General features: G+C 34.7%; 1 protein-coding gene across 1 annotated transcript in view; it reads left to right on the forward strand.

Annotated features, from left to right (window-relative positions):
* The window catches only part of SORCS3 (sortilin related VPS10 domain containing receptor 3), a 694,559-nt gene that overhangs the window by 455,870 nt on the left and 224,126 nt on the right, over positions 1 to 14,563 (forward strand). Inside the window, 1 exon segment of the mRNA XM_074284861.1 lies at positions 4,203 to 4,301. Coding sequence (XP_074140962.1) covers positions 4,203 to 4,301 — 99 coding nt within the window.

The raw sequence follows: 14,563 nt of genomic DNA on the forward strand, positions 1-14,563 counted from the left end.
ATAGCATTCATATACCATAATTTACTAAGCCATTCTCCAATTGATGGACACTCATTCAATTTCCAATTTCTAGTCACTATGAAAAGGGTTGCCAGAAACATTTTTGCACTTATAGGTCCCTTTCCCTTCTTTAATATCTCTTTGGGATATAAGCCCAGTAGTAATGTTGCTGGATCAAAGGGTATGCACAGTTTGATAACTTTTTGAGTATAGTTCCAAATTGCTTTCCAGAATGGTTGGATCCATTCACAACTCCACTAACAATGCATCAGTGTCCCAGTTTTCCCATATGTCCTCCAACATTCGTCATTTTCTTTTCCTGGCATCTTAGCCCATCTGACAGGTGTGTAGTGGTATTTCAGAATTGTCTTACTTTGCATATCTCTTATCAATAATGTAAATCATATATAATTATCAATGTGTTTGAATGAAGCTGACCTTTAAAGTCAGAGGGAAGAGGAGGAGGAGGGAAGGAAAGGCAAGTAGGATCTAAGGAGTAAGAGAGGAATTAGGGAATAGTTGGGGAAAGCCTTTATTATTAGCTCTCAGTTGGCAGGGTTGTATTTTTTTTCTTGGTGTCATTCTTGATGTCTTGATGTCTTCCAGTGTTCCATTTCAACCTGAAGGTTTCATAAAATTGGTTCTAATTTGAGGCCAGTGGTCCTGAAACTTTTATTCTCAGTAGCTTTATGCTATTATAAATTATTGAGTTCTACCTGAAGAGTTTTTGTTTATATGGCTTATATATGTAGATATTTGCCATATAAGAAATAAAAACCAATTTTGAATTTATATTCGTTTTGAAGGGGTTTCATAGACCCTATTATTTTCTGAACCACACTTTGACCACTGGACCACTGCGCTAGATCTTATGACAATGTAGAAAATGGCAGGAATGATTTCAGAACATTCAACTGAATGTTAGGATAATCTCTTGTGCTACCAAACACAGCCTTCATTCCTGAAATAATGGGTATATTGTCACAGACAATCTATGCCCCAAATTATCTTCAATTAGACTGCCTCCTAGAAATCCTTCTCCAGATGTGCACCTTAGGGTTTTTCCTCTCCATCCCTACAGCACTCAATGCACCTCAAATTTCTAATACAACTTTCTATGCCTATAGCTTGAATCTTCATGATGGCCTTGCATGATTTTTCCAGTTGCTTTCTGTGTGTAATTTGGTCATGCCCACAAGATGTTAAGATATGATATTATTGGTTTGATAAAGGAGACAGCTTGCCTCCTCCAACTCAATACTAGCTGGATGATTCTCATCCATATCATACTGCCTTTATCATTGCTCTCTAAAACCAAATCTAGCTCTCTTAATTTCTTTTAATTAGTACAATGGACCCAATGAACTAGCTTTTGTTTTTGTTTTTGTTTAGCTTTGATACATGTGTACTCTTAGTAATCCTTTTTAGGCTTTTTTTAATAAAGGTATCAGAGTGCCTTGACATTTCTTACTCCAGCTCATTTTACAGATGAGGAAATTGAAGCAAACAAATATACTAAGCATATGAGGCCAGATTTAAATTCAGAATGATGAGTCTTTCTGACTCCAAGATTGGTTCCAGCTTCACTAACTAGATTGTCTCTAGTTTCAGGGAAAAAATGATATTGATAACTGAAAGCCCTTCAACATTTAACTCTCTCAACTGTGTTTTGGGGCTGGGAATCTAACCCAATTTCTGCCCCTAAATTACTAGGTGAATTTGGACAACTGTCTTAAGTATTCTGAATTCTATTTTTCTTGAATATATGGTATACAGGATATATGCAGTTTAGAATAGATGAATACTTGACAGGATGTTTCAGAAGGGATTTTTTGCTTCAAATAAGGACTTAACTGTACCTCTCAAGCCCCTAAGATTTTATTCTTTTATGATTCTGATACTTGTTTTACTTCTGTCTTTTGTTATGAGGAAGAAATGAAATAATACATATAAAAGAGCTTTGTAAAGTGAAAAGTTTTATATAGGTGATCATCATTATTATACACCTTTAGGAATTTTTTTTTAACATGTGAATTTTGTGGATAACACAATTTTTCTATTCTGAAAAAGTTAATATTAAGTGTCCAAATTATTTTTTAAAAGAAATCTCAACCTTATTAAACAGAGAGTACTGAATATAATAACTATTTTTGATGAGTCAGTATCATCCATCTAAATGTATTAGCAAGTGCTTATCTTTTACTCAATAATATGATGTCTTCAGAGCTGATTATACTTTATTGGGTTATGTGCCCAGGAAATAAATAACAATAACGACGACAACAATAGTCATCACCCTGGTATAAAGTTCTGATCCATCTCTCAGTTGTAATTCTTCTCTGGGAGGAGGTTTCTTTTCTCTGTGAATTTTTATCTCTGTCCTCTTCACTTGCGAATCCATGGGATGTCTTCTCCTTGATCTAATCCAGAACTGACTTTCCAGACTCTAACTTCTTCTTTTATCCTCCCAGAGAATGGGCATGGAATAACTCAGGGGCTTGTGGGAGAAATACTTCAACCAATGAACTTGCTCCTCTTAAACATGTAAGCTCCTCCCTAGAAGTTCAAAGGGGTAAAACTCCCCTTAAAGGCCTGAACTAGAGAATTGTTAAGTACCGATTTAGCACTTAGTAAGAACCTAATATCTCATTATCTCATTAGCACTTAGTAAGAAACCAACACCCTGGTGTTGTTATTATCTCTTTTTTGAATTGAGCCTGAAAGAGTTCAATGGCTCACATAAGGTCACACAGCTAGCAAGAATCTGAGGCAAGTTTTGAACTCAAATCTTTCTGACTCCAGTTCCAGGGCTAAAATGGTCCATTTTTTTTTTTTTAAGTTCTGTGTATGTGTGTGTACGTTTAAATCATTTTTCTCCTCTTTCTACCTAATCTGTCTGTCAGCTGAGCTGTATCTTTTCCCCACTATCAGTATACTTTTAGCAATTCCCTTTGAAATTTGCTTCTTCAAATATAAGTTGTGCTAAGAAAACAGATAGTCAAGCATGTTAGAATTGTATCAGAAACAAAGAGTAAACATAATTGAAAGGAAGGATTTAGGAGCTCCCCGGTGAATAAAATGCATTGGTTTCAGGGCATGAACTTTCCCAACATCTGTGATATATTGTCAGCCTTTGATGTTTTCTTTACAACTCCAAATGTACCATCCAGATAGTTAAGGTTGTCAGCTAAGTGACCCTTAGCTAAGTGTGGTACAATAACATGATGATAATGATTATTCTGATAGCATATGAGTGACATTTATAAAGTAATTTTACAGGTTACAAGTTACTTACCAATTATTTTCTTATTCTATCATTACAACATCACTAGAGATAAATAAGCACTTAATTTCCAGAATCTCATAACCACTGATGTTTGGTATCCTCAAACCCCTGATATTTTATATGCCTTTTGGAAGAGAGGAAAGAGAGAAAAAAGGAAAGGAAAGATTATGGCTGAGAAAACAGTTTATATTGGCCTTGTTGCATAGACACATCCTTGTTAGATCTCTGTGGTGGTCTTTGGGCATTAGACTTTGACTAGCTTAGCATTATAGCCATGTATATGGAACCTTCCTGGAAATACATACACTCAGATACAACCGGAAAATTTTTTGCAGCCTTGGAACTCTACTTTAAAAAAAGTTTCTGCATTTTTCTCACCCAACTCTATGAATCCTTGCAAGATCAGAATCAAAAGGACTAGTCCCAGAAACTGTTATTTCTCTCCACAATAATTTGCCTTATGCCTCCCCCCAGCTTGGGAAAAGTCTGATGTAACTTCCTATCCTTCCTATCCCCCCTGACATAAACAGTCTTTCAGTTCCCTATAGCTTAGCCACAATGCTTTCCTTGTGATGCTAGTCTCCCATTTTATGTATAAGAAAACTGATTCCCAGAGAGATACCCATTACATAGAGCATAGTGGTTAAATCTTGAAATTCAACATAGGTCTTTTGATGCAATACTTAATGCCCCTTTTACTACATCACAGTAGCAACACAAAGGAGGTTTCAAAGGACCATATCACATCTTGCCCCTTTCATAAAAAATAGTCCGTTTTGTAGAACTTCAGAACTTGGTGATGTGTAGCTCTGCTATCTGGCAGATTTGACCAAATTTCCTGAAAGGAGAGAATTGTATGCTTTAGACGTGGTCTTATTTTTGGCCCATTCTCACAAATACTCTCTTTCTTCTCTAGGTCAGTCACAGGCTTGGATAAGGAGCCTGACCTTGTACACATGGAGGCGAGGACAACTGACGGATGTGAGTGCTGCAGAAGCAAGGTTGATACACAGCGGTGCTGAGCTAGGGCCAGGGGGAACCAGCCATTCCTCTCTAATTTACATTTTAATGGACTGGGAAGATGTAGGATGTAGAGCTCCATTACTGACATTTCTCCTTATCTTTGACCTCTTGGGCAAGGGAAAGGAGGAAGGAGGGGGAAAGACTTCTTTAGTCTTTAGAGAAGCCCTATAGAAATAGACCAACACCGACCAATCTCTAAACATTTCCTTGTTCTTTGGAGTAAGGATTTTGATGTAATGATATTCAGTTCATAATTTCATGCCTCCTTTAGTATAATTCTGAAAGAAATGTACCAACACAGTTTTCTTTTTAAATGAAATTTGAATTTATATGAAAGTATCCTTTGCTTTAAGAAAATATGCTATGCAAAAATTCAGATTTGCTATAAGAAGAATTAATTGGGTAATTATTTTAATTATCACATAGAAAGCACTAAAAATACTTGTTGACTAACAGGACTCACTGCCAAGGCAATGACATTTGAAATTTTAAATAATATTTTCCTTGAGGATAGACAACAGTCATTTATTAAACACTACTTGTCAGACTCTGAGGACAAAATGAGTGAAAACGAATAAGGGGAGCACAGTTGATACCACTGATCTCTCCTTCCTTGTATTATCTTTTATTTAATTTGTCTTTGTACATGGTAGATTCCTCAGAAGGGAAAGAGAAGATTTGAGCATGAAACTGAGTCTTCAGTATATTGTGGTGCCTTATATAGAAACAGGAAGAGGGAACTAAAAGACAAAATCAAAGGACAATTTATTTTACACATATTGAATGTGATATACTGATGAAATATAAAGATAGAAAGGCCACTCAGACAAATAAAGATGATATGGAACTAGAGCCAAGGAGAAATTTGTTGTTTAGTTGTTTTTCAGTCATGTCCAATGCTTCAGGCCCCATTTGAGCTTTTCTTAGCAAAGATACATTTCCTTCTCCAGTTCATTTTGCAGATGAGTAACCAAGGCAAACAGGGTTAAGTGACTCTACCAGGAACATACTGCTAGTAAATTTCTGAGATCAGATTTGAATAAAGAAGATGAGTCTTCCTGATTCTAAATCTGGTATTCTATTCACTGTGCCACCTAACTGTCCTAAGGGGAGATATATAAGCTATATATCTATGTAAATACATTTATATAGATATATCTCTGTTTATCTATTTATATAATAGATTAATCTATTTGTCTATATATACATTTCTCCATTATTATATGTATAATATATAATTATATACATATATAAATTTATGTAAATACTGATAGAGAAAGTTTTGGGAAAGTCAAATACATAAAGATGATAAATAAAAATCAATTAACTCATCAAAGGTGAAATTAAGCAGAAGAAATAAGGGTCCAGAACCAAATATTGAGGGACACAAGGGCTTAGGGTACTATATAATAGTCCTGTCCCAGATAATAAGAAGAAATAGTAGGATAGGTATAGGAAACAGATGAACAAAGTGACATAGAAACCAAGAAGAAAAATTATCTGCAAATTTCTGGGATAAGGTAATCAATGATATCAAAATCTTCAAAGATATTTAGAAGAATGAGGATTGAAATAAGGCTATCAGATTTATTTATCAGTTTCAAGATCATTAGTGACCGTTTTAGTTTCAGTAGGGTGATAGGGTTTCAGAAGTCAGTTTTCAGACTTTGAGATATCAGTGAGTTAAGAGAAATTAGCAAGCATAAGCTATTTTTCTATAATTAATTAGTAAAAAGCAAGAGGAATTTTAGTTTGAAAAGATAACAAAGCCAAGTGCTATTTTTTAAAAGGATAGATGAATCCTGAACGCATCTATTAATAGGAAGGGAAGAAGGAAAGAATAGGAAGAAAGGAAGGAGGGAATGAGGCAAAAAGGAAGAATTTATTATCTATTTTATGCCAATGACTATTCTAAGTGTTTAATGAATATTGTCTTATTTAATTTTTACAACAACCCTGGGAGGGCTATTATTAGCTCTGTTTTACCCTGAGAAATCTGAGGCAGACAGATTCAATGATTTTTCTAGGGTCACACAGCTAGTAAGTGTCAGGGAGTGTATTTGAACTCAAGTCTTTCTGATTTCAGATCCAACTTTCTTTTCAATATACCACCTAGTAATCTCTTGACAAAAGAACTAATAGATGAGGAAAGATTAGAAATAGCTCAGAAAGAGGAAATGATCTGAGCGTAAATCTCCCAAAGAGATAAGAGTTGATCAATCAGGTGTAGAACTAGAAGGGTTAGCTATGGCAAGAAGAACAGTTCTCAAACACTTAATAGTTGTGTAAATCAGGACAAGCCACTTGACTTATGCCTCAGTTTCTTTATCTGTATAATAGGTATAATAATATAACCTATCTGCCAGGTACATTGTGAGGATCAAACACAATAATATTTGTAAAATACTTTGAAAACCATAAAGTGTTATATAAACACTAGCTTTTATTATTATTATTATTCAGACAAATGGCAAATGACAAGAGGATGGGAAGAGATGTAGAACTATTTTGTGGCACAGCATATGGAAGATGAGAGATCTCATGGCAAATGCCCTCATCTTTCACAGGAAAGTTATAGATGACATTATCTTTTGTGAAAGAGGAGAGTAGCCTAAAAAGGAAAGAGAAAGACTTAAAACAGTCACTGTGGGGGATAAGTAGAGAATAAATTAAGGATTAAAAAAAAAACTTAGTTTTTTTTATTCTTTTTAAAAGATTGCTGTGTGACATCGATGGCCCAAATGAGATTAGATAATGTGGACTTGTAGACCTTATCAACATGACTGTATATGTAGTCTCAAATCTGGGTCTCAGTCCCCTAACCTACATTTACAGGCTGGGGTCCTCGAAGACAGCTTGAATATCACAACTCAAGTTCCTAGGAACTAGGTTTCCAATGCTATTATTTACAACCCCCCACTGGTGTGCTTTGTATTAGTAATCAGCCAATAGCCTCATTTAGATTTTACCAGAAACATTTACTATATGGCATATGAAAAATTGTTAACACTAATATTTCCCCCTAAACCCCAGGTACACATTTTCTCAAAAATACACAACAGTCCACAGGCAGGGGAGACCCAAGTTTAGGATACAATGGTGGTGAGATGCGTGTATATAGTACACACTTGGGGTTATTGTTTGTTCTTCATTCCCAAAGATGACTAGGGCATGTGGGAGGTGATGCCATGACATGCTAATGAATTGGGATTAAGTTAGTGAGGGTTGTAGGAAAGGAGTAATTCACATCTCCTGGAGCCTTATGTCCCCAAAAATACTGTCTCTTGAGTCCATAGACAATAATCTTCTAGTTGCTTCTTCATCTGGTGATATTTACTTTTCCATATCTGTCTTCTATTTTTCTCCAAGCTGGTTGTGTTACCTCCTATTGTTTCAGTTTCTCTAATTCCATCTAGACATATTATCTGCCACTGGTCCAATTCCTCTGATCACTTGGCTAGTGGAAGGAAGAAATGGCTAAGAAGAAAGAGAGAAAAAATATTTCCTTTCTCTCCTGAGTCATCTTTTTATCTAGGTTTTAGCTCCAAACCTAGATATGGAATTCTCTCTACCAAAATCTTTAACTTTTAGACTGATTGACTTATTGCTAATTTTATATGTAGGCCAAAAGGTGTAACTTGGTCTCAGCCAATTATATGGCATCATTTGCACTCATCCAGTTACCAGAGCCCTATCATCTTCACAAATTAATTAAATACTTGTTCATGCTTTATAACGAGATTGTAGTAAAATTCCTTAATACTTTAAATTATTGATTGATTCAAGCTTGGTATCTGGACCTTTTATGTTTGTATTAATTGAGGTGGGGATGGAAGTATAGCTTCTTTATATGGCTTCCTCCAACAGCATTCTGTATTTGGGAATGGGAGTAAAAATGATTAGGGGAAAAAGAGAAGAGCATGATTCTGGGATATAGCCTGGCAAAGTAAAAATTTCAGAAAGACAAGAAAGTAAGATTTTAAAAGTGAAAGTCAGCATGTAGGTGGGAGTCAAAATTATAAAGAAGAAAAGTGAAATCAGAGTAAAGATGATTGGGAGAATTGGAAGAGTTGGGGGAGCTAAAAGCCATAATGAAGATGAAAAAAGAGAAGGGGAGTAGAAGGAGAAATGGCAGCAGCAGGAGGAGGAGCAGTAAGAGGAGTAGGAAAAGGAGAATGAGATAAAAGAAGAGAGATTAACTCAAAAATATCCCCAGGATACACGCAGGTCCATAGGGTGAGACATAGAGATACAGAGACATAGATAGAGACAAAGGTAGAGAGGCAAAGAATTCATCCCAGATGATTTCATTATTTACAATGATGTGAATCTGAGTATCCAGCTCTCTCATTTCATTAGCATTCACAACTCCCCCAACATTCTATCTTAACTACTGGTGGAAACAATGAAAACTTAAGACTTTCCTGTTATAACTCCAAACTATTCTATCCCTAAGATCTGGAACTGTGATATTCCTATGATTTCTTATTATATTATGTTCTCTCTGTGTGTTTATCTCTGTTTTTCTCTGTGTTTCTATCTTTTCCTTTTCCTCTCTCTATCTGGGTCTTTACCTTTGTCTCTGTCTCTGTAGAATGAATAAGACTTATCTAGATATTGAACTTCTTGAGAAAGAAAGTAAAATGAATTAGAAGCTGGCAAATAGTGGCAATGGAGATGTGAATCAGGATACATAGAATGATGGTGTGAATCTGAAAGGAACAGAGGTGGCTAAGTGACAGGTGTAGGAGGAAGATCTGGAAGTCATTGTGGAAGTAAAGAATAGTCAACTACTTTTATATAGACCTGACTGCCTTTCTTAGGGGCAAGTGATACCTATTCTTGATTTATCTCTTAAAGAAGAGCAAGAATATTTAATGAAGACCATAATTACCTAAAAATAAGTATGCAAATATAACCTTTGTTAATTAGTTCCATGAAAACACAGTATTAGAGAAAATTATGTCCCACAGGATAAATATTCCATGTACTATGTAAACATGTAATTTGTAAGGTACCTGACCAATATCCAGATTATAAACATTTGAAATTATATATTTCAGAGGCTTGGGAATATTGAATCTTTGTAAATAAACTCTCATCCTTTCCCTTCCCTGCCTTCTCTTATAAATCCCCCTTATTCCAGAAATCCTTAGAATAAGAGTGAGGAGTAATTGAACTTCTTACACTGTTCTTAGAGGTCCTGAGCAGCAGGGAACTAGAGAGATATATATGAGGTTATATCAAACCCCTGAGCTCTGGTACACCTTTTGTACTTGAGGATGGAGCTTATGATTTGCCAGCATGTCTTTAAAATACCACAGCAATTTTTTTTATATTGGCTTGAATTTTGAAGGCTCCCAATTAAGCTCTTGTCCATAAGTCAGAGGCCAGAGATGATTTTTGTCTCCAGAGATTGAATCTTTTTACAGCAAGGTTTTGCTTTATTATTGTAGGGGAAATTTTTAATGCATTAATTAAATTAAATTCATCACTTATTAAACTGAAAAGGCAAGGAGAAGGAGAAAATTTCACATGTGTATTTGTGTGTGTATGTGTATGTCCACTATACACAATTAATAGTATTTTCAATGTAGGAAGAAGACATATAAATCATAACAGTAAAATTCCACAAAAGCAGTAAATTTATGGTCTCAGAAATTTTATACAAATTCACAGAGTTTTGGAAAAGTGTCAAATAAGGAAAACTTAAAACAAGAAAGAATATTTGATTTTAAAGATATCACCAGGTCATGATGGCATAAGACCCATAACTGGAATATTGATCTTGAAGCCTATTGCTTATACAAAAACAGTAATATAGGTGATAAGATAGGTAAAATAGCATTATAAAAATTATAAATACATGTAAGAAAATCAAATAACTAAAAAGGACAAAAATAGAGAGCATGTGTGTGAAGTTTGATAGAGGCAGACTTAGAAGTAATATTATCCTTAAAATATATAACAGAGAAAGATGAAATATATTAGAAATTTAGAAAGTGTCACAAGCTTGGCTCAGAGACATAATGTAATAGGAGAGATCAGTTATATGGTTGTCTGCTAGAATTTTCTCTCTGATCAAAGCACATCCATGCCCCTTCAAGAAATTTTCAGTCTTATATTAATTATTTTTGTGGAAATAACATAAATGGAGGTGTGAAGTTTTTTTTATTTGTCAAGTGATCTTATTTAGGGATGCTTATGTAAGTAACTCTGGAACACATTTTTATTTTTTAATCTTTTTTAAAATTTATTTTAACATACATTGCTTTATGAATCATGTTGGGAGAGAAAAATCATAGCAAAAGGGAAAAAAAATGGGAGAGATAAAAAAAAAAAAAAACAGAAAAAAGAAGTGAACATAGCATGTATTGATTTACATTCAATCTTTAGTTCTTTTTCTGGAAGCAGATGGTATTTTCTGTCCAAAGTCTATTGGGATTGCTTTGAATCACTGAACTACTGAGAAAAACCAAGTCTTTAATAGTTGATCATTGTACATTCTTGCTATTATTATATACAATGTATTCCTGTTTGCACTTATTTTACTCTGTATCAGTTCATGTAAATCTTTCCAGACATTCCTAAAATCAGCTTGTTCATCATTTTTAATAGAACAGTAATCTTTCATTACCTTCTTATGCCACAACTTGTTTAACCATTCTCCAATCGATGGGCATCTACTTCCTTTTCCAATTGTTTGCTACCACAAAAAGAACTGCTACAAACATTTTTGTACATGTGAGTCCCTTTCCCTTTATGATTCCCTTAGGATACAGACCCAGTAATGGCACTGCTGGATCAAAAGGCATGCACAGTTTTATAGCCTTTTGGGCATAGTGGAATACAACACATTTTTAATATTAAATAAAGCACATTACTAGTAATTTCCTCCTCCAAAATAAATATGGTAGACAGATTAAAGATATAGGTCTGCAGGCAGAATTACCCAGATCCTTTGTCATCATGAAATAGGTTTTTTATCAACTATATCATATGATCTTTCCCCTTAGAATTCCACTATTCAGATACCACCCTACAGATGATCCTGAATTGGAGATGTATATGCAAGTTGAAACCTTACCATTAGTAGCCCCTTGGCTGCAATAACTTATATTTTGCCCCTTTTCCTGACTCATCTCTTATAGTTGAAGGATACCACCATACCTAATCCTTAGTTCATAAACTGGATGAAATCCTCCATTCCTTCGTCTTTTATCTCCTCTCATCAAAGCAATTGCCAGGTCCTATTGATTCCACCTTTTCACATCTGTCATATATGTTCCCTTCTCTCCTATGTCACTGCCCCTACCTTAGTACAAACCACACCAGGACTATTGTACTAGTCTTCTAATTGGTATACCTGCTTTGAGTCTTTCCTCTTTCTAGTCTGTCATCTACTTAGTGGCAGTAACATATAGGTCACTCACTCCTAAAGTATAATGTCACTCACTTAGTCAATAAATTCCAGTGGCTCCTGGTGACCTTCAATATCAGATGTAAAATCATGTAGTTGGTATTAAAAGCCCTTCATAATTTGCCTTATTTCAACTTTTCCAGTCTTCTTATAGCTTATTTCCTCCTTACATCCTTGTCAACCTAATGATGCTGGCTTCCATCCCATCCCCCTTAGATGTTGGGCTTCTTTAGAACAGAGACTATCTTTTGCTTTTCCTTGTATCCTTAGTTCTTAGTACAGTACCTGGCACTTGATTAATGGTGAGTTTTTTTTTTTGTCTTGATTTATTACATGAATTGATGATGATAATATATTCATAGAATTGTTGAATATCCACAGCATAAGATTAGAGAGTTAAGCTAATTAACCTTACTCTATGCAAGAATCTTCTAACAGGATGAATCATACATTTTCTTTTAAACACTTTTAGTGACAGATCTCACTAGTCCAGGCAGGCTGCTTTGTAATTGTTAAAAAGCTAATCTTTATATTGAGTTGAAATCTGTTATCCTCTGAATTCTAATTATCCTTGGTCTGCTCTCTTCAGTCATGTAGGATGTCTCACCTTTGCTTATATGAAGGCCCCCAAATGTGAAAATGATTATCACTCTCCATGATCTTCCACTTTCTTCTCCAGGCTAAATAGGCTTAGTTCTTTAAACTTTCTGTGTGTGGCATAAAATCATTTAATAATAAACATTTATTGAATGACAGAATATTTGTTGAATGAATTAATATGATATGGTTTTGAGACAATCAAAATCCTTGCTTCCCCTCTTTTGTATATTTGTTTTTCTAATATCCCTCCAAAAACATAGCACTCAGAGTTGGAATTGTATCTGGAATATATCCAGATATAATCTGACTGTTGCAGACCAGTTTGTTTCTTGCTTTCTTAATTTGGACACATTAGGGATAAATCAAGGACCTGAAATTTCATTGGTATAAGCAACCCTGGATTAGGAAAACTTCTGCCTGTAACCTAATACAGTATCAAATGACATTAGAAAAAAAAAAAAAAAACTATGTCACTGTTGACCAAATTGAGCTTAAAGCTCCTATAACTTTAAGTACTTATTTTAAGATAAACAACTTCCTTTCCTTCAGATTATCTTTCTAATTATCTCATTCTATGTTTAAAATTTATTTTTTTAAACATCTCCCAATTTAATGTAAAAAGTTTGTAATAATAGTTTAAAATTTGAGTTCCAAATTCTTTCTCGCCCTCCTCCTAAGTACTTTGATTTTAGTTATACATCTAAAGTCATGCCAAACTCATTTCCTTATTAGCCATATTGCAAAAGAAAACACAAACAAAATAAGACAAGAAAAATTAAGTATTAAAAAAATAGTATGTTAAAATCTGCATTCAGAGTTCATGAATTCCCTCTCTAGAGGTAGAAAGCGTTTTTCTTTATGAATTCTTTGGAATTGTCTTGGACCATTGTCTTGATCAGGGTTGGAACTGTCTTTCATAGTTGATCAATCTTGCCATATTGCTAGAATTGTGTACAGTGGTCTCCAGGTTCCACTCTTCATTTTGCATCAATTCATACAGATCTTGCCAGATTCCTTAGTTTTTGAACAATAGCACTCTGAACAATCTTCTTATCATTGTCTTTGGTGCTTGTGCTTATGTCGACATTACCCATAGAGCCCTATTTTCCACCAGTTTCTAATTCAATGTTGTTATTGAGAAATTCAGTTTTGTTTGACATTCCATGACCCCATTTGGGATTTTCTTAACAGATGCTGAAGGGGTGGATTTACCATTTACTTCTCCAGCTCTTTTTATAGATGAGGAACTGAGACAGGGTTAACTGACTTGTAAAGGATCACACAGCTAGTAAGTGTCTGAAGTCAAATTTGAATTCAGATTTTCCTGAATCCAGTGTCAGTACTCTATGTACTGTACCTCCTGATTGCCCCAAATTCAACAGAGAGCTGTAAAGCTTCAATAAATTGTCAAATACTTCCTGTACTATGGGACCTATAGATCCTTTAGTAGTAGTAGAGAGTGTTTCTAATTGAATCTGGGCAGTACCTGCTCAAATTCAAGGAATTTGAATCTTTTTTCTTTTTTTCCTGAGCATCAAGATGTCCTATGGTCTCTAGAGTCACCTGGTAAAACTGTGCCTGAGTGAAATATATTATAATTTTAAATTAGTGGACTACAAATTCATTGGGACCTCAGAGTTGGTGATTATTTAAAAGTCCAACAACTGTTCAAACAGGATTATTCATATTCTTTTATGTTGCTCGGTCCAATAATTCTCTGAGCCAATTTTCAGATAACTGAACAGGATTTTCCCCTGTCACCTTCAGAAGAAAAGGAAGGAGGGTCTTTTGGGTTATCAATATTCTCTAATGTTTGCATGTTAAATAACATAAATATAATAATTTTGTCCATATGCTGTAATTCCCAAAGATAATTCATCATACCCTGGCAAATCATACCCTGAATTTTTCAGATGTCAGCTATGTGGATTTCTGTCTACATTTCTGGATCACCATGACAAGTATAGCATATGGTACTAAACTGAAGAACAAAAAAGTCAAAGTCTGTGATAAGAGGGTGTGTTTTCTTTCATATTTGCAAATATGACAAAAGAATAAGTTCAAAGAACTTGTAGTTTTGGTTCTCTAGACTCCAACGGCTTTGGTATCATACACAGAAAGCTTTCTACAAATTGTTTAATACTTTGAGAATGGCAAGTCATTAGCAACTGGTTCAATGCTTCCATAACAATTAAAACATATCCAAACCAGTTTCAGGCAACATCTCTGCTCAA

The sequence above is a fragment of the Sminthopsis crassicaudata genome, chromosome 2, assembly GCF_048593235.1.
Source record: "Sminthopsis crassicaudata isolate SCR6 chromosome 2, ASM4859323v1, whole genome shotgun sequence".
Lineage (NCBI taxonomy): Eukaryota > Metazoa > Chordata > Mammalia > Dasyuromorphia > Dasyuridae > Sminthopsis > Sminthopsis crassicaudata.